Raw genomic sequence first — 6,000 nt, forward strand, 5'->3', positions numbered from 1 at the left:
ACTCAAGTGACGCACCCCTCCTAGGGATGGCATGGAAGAGCACCAGTAAGCCAGTGACAGAGCCCCTGTAATAAGGTTTAAGGCATAGAATCCCAATAGAGACAGGGGAACCGGCCTGTCAGAGACAGCAAGTGCGGTCCGTTGCTCCAGTGCCTTTCCGTTCACCTTCACACTCCTGGGCCAGACTACACTCAACCATAGGACCTACTGAAGAGATGAGTCTTAGGTAAAGACTTAATGATCGAAACAGTGTCTGCGTCTCTCACATGAATAGGCAGACCGTTCCATAAAAATGGAGCTCTATCGGAGAAAGCCCTGCCTCCAGCTGTTTGCTTTGAAATTCTAGGGACAGTAAGGAGGCCTACGTCTTGTGACCGTAGCGTACGTGTAGGTATATCCGATTTGGAAAGATAGGTAGGAGCAAGCTCATGTAATGCTTTGTGGGTTAGCAGTAAAACCTTGAAATCAGCCCTAGTCTTAACAGGAAGCCAGTGTAGAAATTCTAGCATTTGGGTAATATGATAAAAATGTTTGGTTCTAGTCAAGATTCTAGCAGCCGTGATTAGCACTAACTGAAGTTTATTTTGTGCTTTATCTGGGTAGCAGGAAAGTAGAGCATTGCAGTTGTCTAACCTAGAAGTGACAAAAGCATGGATACATTTTTCTGCCTCATTTTTGGACAGAGAGTTTCAGATTTTTTCAATGTTACGTAGTCCAAATCTGTGGGGGCTCCATATCTAAACATTTTCATGCTTGATATATCTGTATTTTTCTCAAAATAGACCTTCTGTATTGTTATAGTGTTATCGTATACGGATATTTCAAAAAAATTGCTGCCACATCCCCCCCAGTGTAACGGTTTTCTAGGTGTGAAGGAGAGTCGGACCAAAATGCAGCGTGTAGATTGCGATCCATGTTTAATGAACGAACGTAAAACATGAATCAATAACAAACACTACAAAACAAAGAACTTAACGAAAACCGAAATAGCCTATACTTGTGTAAACTAACACTGAGACAGGAACAACGACACATAGGACAATCACCCACAAAACACTCAAAGAATATGGCTGCCTAAATATGGTTCCCAATCAGAGACAAAGATAAACACCTTCCTCTGATTGAGAACCACTCCAGACAGCCATAGACTTTGCTAGATCACCCCACTAGCTACAATCCCAATACATACCAAAACCCCAAGACAAAACACACCACAATACAAAAACCCCATGCCACACCCTGGCCTGACCCAATACATGAAGATAAACACAAAATACTTCGACCAGGGCGTGACACCCAGGGACCAAATCTAGGGCGGCTCCATATAGAAATCTTTTCAGTTTACATAAATCTACCGCTGTGCTAAATTTAGTGCTTCAGTAAAACCTCCAGGTGCACCTAGGCTAGCCCAAAAGGCTTTTGAAATGTGTATTTTAGCAGAGCAGAGTAAAGATTGAAACTCTGTCTCTGTCAATCTAAGGTGAACTGGGCCTTTGAGCAGCAAGTTACTGGGTTCGACCGGGGCCCCGAGACTGGTATTCATGGCGATGATCACATAACCCAGATGTCCAGTACAGGAGGAGAAGGAGAGATGGGGAGGAACTCCTTCAACGACACACACACCATCATCCTGGACCTATCCACATCCAACTTTGCTGACACAGCCACTGTGAAGACGCTGAAAAACGTATGTGTGTGTTTTTGAACGATGGTGATGAAGGAGTGGGGTTTGAGCACAGAGGAGATGGAGAGGAGACAAGGAAAGTGTGTGAGAGAGAGAAACAGGTTATGTTACCAGATGTTTTCAGAAATGTGTTATTAGTTTCCTTGTATCCAGTCGCTCTCCTGTGTCCCTTGTGCTTAAAACAAACAAAGGTCTTGTGTTCTGTGAGTTGGCAGGCATAAATTATGTTTTTATGTACTGTATGTCGGGAAGAGGCCCTGATCGAAAGAGGTGGAAATTAAGAGGGATGGAAGAGAAAAACAAGATAAATCCAAACTGTTGTAACAAAGTCCCTTAGAGAAACATGGACTTGTTATTTGACCTTCTCTGTCGCTCACTTTCTCTTTTTTGCAGATATTCCTGAACTACAGAGAGATTGACATTGACATTTATTTAACTGGATGCCAAGGTGAGTATGTGTCAGTGCAGGCTCCTCAGATGAGGAAGGGGAGGACCACCCTCTTCAGTGAAATTCTGCTAAATGAAAATAGTCAAACATAATTTATAACAAACTATACTAAATATATCCACGTCACCAAATAATTTATTAAACCATACTGTTTTACAATGGTCTACAGTATATTCAACAGCACTCTGTAGCATAGCACCGTAGTTTCCGTCCTCCTCTGGGTACATTGACTTCAATACAAAACCTAGGAGGCATGTGGTTCTCACCCCTTTCCATGGACTTTCCAGAGAATGAATGTAGTACTGAAAGCATAAGCTACAGCTAGCTAGCAGTGCATAAAATGTTGTAAGTAGTTGACTCAAAGAGCGAGAAAGACAATTGTTGTAGAGTTAACAAATTAATTAACAAGTGAAGGAGAATTGAGAAATAAAGGGATATTTAGATTTTTTTTTTTTTTACTTTCACTTAGCTAGATAATTCAGCTAGCTAGTTTAGCCTACTCAAACACCCGGCTCAAACTCAAACAGAGAGGGATGTTATGTTAGCTAGCTGGCTATGTCTATCCAGCACTGAAACTCTTCCAAGTTAAGGTAAGCTTTTGGTTTTATTCATTTATTGCCACCAGGTCCCACCGGTGTAACAGCTCAACTGCTTGCTTCTGACTGTACACTGTACTGCATGATTGTAGTGGGTTTACTAGCACGTTAGATCTAGTAGCTATGTTTATAACGTTAATATGGTGACAACAATGTAGGCTGTGTGTAGAGGTTAGCGGTTATTATATTAAGGTTTGGCTTTTTTCGCCTGGTCACAGACAGCTGATGTGTTGTTACTGAAGACCACACGCGAAGGGAAAAGGTGAGAGGAGGAAAGCATGTAGATGCAAGAAGGAATTATACAATGATCAAAGAGATCATGCTGTTTGTAGGTGGCTGATATGAAAGTAATATGTTTGATTTTGATCAGGGGTAGTATTCATTCCCTCGATTCTGTTGAAAAATGTTTCTTAAATGGAAGCAAACAGAGAAACATTTATTTTATTTTACCAGGTAAGTTGACTGAGAACACATTGTCATTTACAGCAACGACCTGGGGAATAGTTACAGGGGGGATGAATGAGCCAATTGTAAACATACCTGAATTTGTCCAATAAAAACTATTTGCAACTGTTGGACTAATGATTACACTCCAGATCAGCTACATGCAGCCAAGAGGTGATACTGTTGGACTAATGATTACACTCCAGATCAGCTAGATGCTGGCAAGAGGTGATACTGTTGGCCTAATGATTACACTCCAGATCAGCTAGATGCTGGCAAGAGTGTGTAAGGCGGTAATGAATGTGTCAATGTCTGTCACCTTGATTACTAAAAGTTCTCAACCTGTGTACCTACGCTGTAAACGTTAATTCATATGCTAGGTTGTAACAACCTCATGATGGGTATAGGAAACATTTGAGTATCATGCAGTAGCCTAAACCTATCGATGTTACGTTGAGCTGGGTTAATGAAATATGAATGACAGTCGTCCAATATGCTGTAAAATAAATATTGTAAGGCCATGCTCACAAAAAAATAATCGTCATCACTCATCTTAAACGGCAGCGACCGCTACTGATATGTGTGGTAATTCAGGCTCCTCGCTCTGGCCGTAGCTTGTGTTGTGTGTGTTTGTGGTTCACGTGTGTATTGTCTAACCTGGTTTGTCTCTCCTCCAGTCTGTGTGGTGGAGCAGTTATCGAGTGCAGACTTCTTTTCTGAGTCCATCCCTAAAAGCTGTCTGTTCAGTACGATCCACGACGCGGTGCTACACAGCCTCCGACTGCATGGGGCCTCAGACGTACCCATCATCTACGAGTATGCTCTGGTGAGTGGAGCAGACTTCATGACTTGTTATTATTTCTTAGGCGATACCTAGAAATGTATTCATTGATTAATTCATATAGTCACAGAATCTTATGTTCTGACACTATCTCCTGTTCTACTAGGACTTGGCCTGCACTACCAAGATGTAACCATCAGGGGTCACATTGTTACTCTTCCACTCCACCTACCTCCTTCCATCACTCCGCTGCCTAGCTTCCCATTGGTTCCCCTCACCTCTTCCCCCTCTGTGAAAGAGAATGCACCACCACCGTGTGTGTGTGTTTTTTTTTATTTTTAGGTTGGACCAAGGCAGTTCCCCCGTCACGTTATGTTTAATAACTGAACCCAAAATACCTCCCCCAAATATTTGTCAGACACTTGAGATGTGTAGTCTAGTCAGCAGTTCTATTCACCTCCCCATCATCCTATTTAATCCATTCCTCCTGGGGCCAGTGTAACCCAAACAGTAGTATATCCTGTACCTGTCAAAAGTTTGGATCCACCTACTCATTCAAGGGTTTCTCTTAATTTTTCCTATTTTCTACATTTTAGAATAACAGTGAAGACATCAAAACTATGGATTCATGTAGTAACCAAAAAAGTGTTCAAATCAAAATGTATTTACATTTGAATTTCTTCAAAGTAGCCACCCATTGCCTTGATGGCACACTCTTGGCATTCTCTCAACCAGCTTGATGAGGTAGTCACCTGGAATGCATTACAATTAGCAGTTGTACTTTGTGTAAGTTTTTATTCTTCATACATTTGAGCCAATCAGTTGTGTTTTAAAAAAGAAAATGAAAAACCCTTGAATGTTTTTTTTGTAGGTGTCCAAACTTTAGACTGGTACTGTATATATAAATATAACACTCTTGCCTTTCATGAACAAACACACACACTTGCCTTTTCCCCTTTTAGCACTGACTTTGCTGATAGCTACTTTATTGAGGAAAAATGTACTTACTATGACTGAGCTGTGTGGTTGTCCCACCTAACTATCTTAAGATGAATGCACTAACTGTAAGTTGCTCTGTATAAGTGTCTGCTAAATGACCTAAATGTAAATTATAATGGCTTTAATAACATTAGCTCTAGCTAACTCCTGTCTCTCATAAGCTGGGGTTATACGGTTTCAATGCAAAGGGAAAAACATACAATGTGTAACACCTCACTGCTGATGTCATCCACCCTGAGACAGAAACATGGTAGTTCAATATCCACTGAATGAATAGCAGCTTTTCACTCTGTTATCCAAAAGTGTTTGTGTCATGTCACTGACAACTTTGCACAACTATTTACTACATGTTAGCAACTTTGCAACAACATAGCATCCTCCCCCTAACCCCTAGCCTAGCTAACATTAGCCACAACAAATTGGAATTCATAACATAATAAATGACGGGAGACAGACTTACATTTTCTACCACTGAGTCCAGGTTTGCATCACATAGCCTTGAGCCACATCTATACATCATCATGTATTTCAGGGTCAAATCAATTTCAAAGGGTGTATAGTTCTTCCCTTGTTTGAACACTGTCATAGAGCTAATCTCTTTGTATTTTTCTAAAGAGGATGTGAATAATTTATGTTAATGTGCATTTTGAACATTTTACTAAAATGTTAATTTCCTGATCGAATTCATCTACTTTGAATATGATTTGTAATATTTTAGCATTGATCGAACACAGAGTCCAATATCTTAAAGTAAATAATTATTGTTTCTGAGCACATGGCTAAATAAACACCAGTAGAGTGAGCAGATCTGGTGTGTGATCTATTGTGTGTATCTGTTTCATATTGTATGATTGAATTCACTTCTGAAGCATAGCTGCACTCTTTATTCTCGCCAAAATAATATCCTACACATTTTATCATTAGTTGCACATTGCAAACTAGGTGAAACATCTGTTGTGTCCTTGAGCAAGGCGCTTTACCAAAATTGCTCCTGCAGTTGCTCTGGATATGAGTGTCTGCTAAATGACTAAAATGTACTTGTAAATGT

General features: G+C 40.5%; 1 protein-coding gene across 1 annotated transcript in view; it reads left to right on the top strand.

Annotated features, from left to right (window-relative positions):
- Positions 1-5,757, top strand: part of LOC149970693 (solute carrier family 26 member 6-like) — a 40,873-nt gene extending 35,116 nt beyond the window's left edge. The window contains exons 16-19 of the mRNA XM_090225685.1: positions 1,481-1,687; positions 2,078-2,132; positions 3,850-3,998; positions 4,120-5,757. Coding sequence (XP_090081811.1) covers positions 1,481-1,687; positions 2,078-2,132; positions 3,850-3,998; positions 4,120-4,146 — 438 coding nt within the window. The 3' untranslated portion in view covers positions 4,147-5,757. The remainder of the gene's footprint in view (positions 1-1,480; positions 1,688-2,077; positions 2,133-3,849; positions 3,999-4,119) is intronic.
- The last annotated feature ends 243 nt before the right edge of the window (positions 5,758-6,000 follow it).

The sequence above is a fragment of the Oncorhynchus mykiss genome, chromosome 28, assembly GCF_057628025.1.
Source record: "Oncorhynchus mykiss isolate SJ-2025 chromosome 28, ASM5762802v1, whole genome shotgun sequence".
Taxonomy (NCBI): domain Eukaryota; kingdom Metazoa; phylum Chordata; class Actinopteri; order Salmoniformes; family Salmonidae; genus Oncorhynchus; species Oncorhynchus mykiss.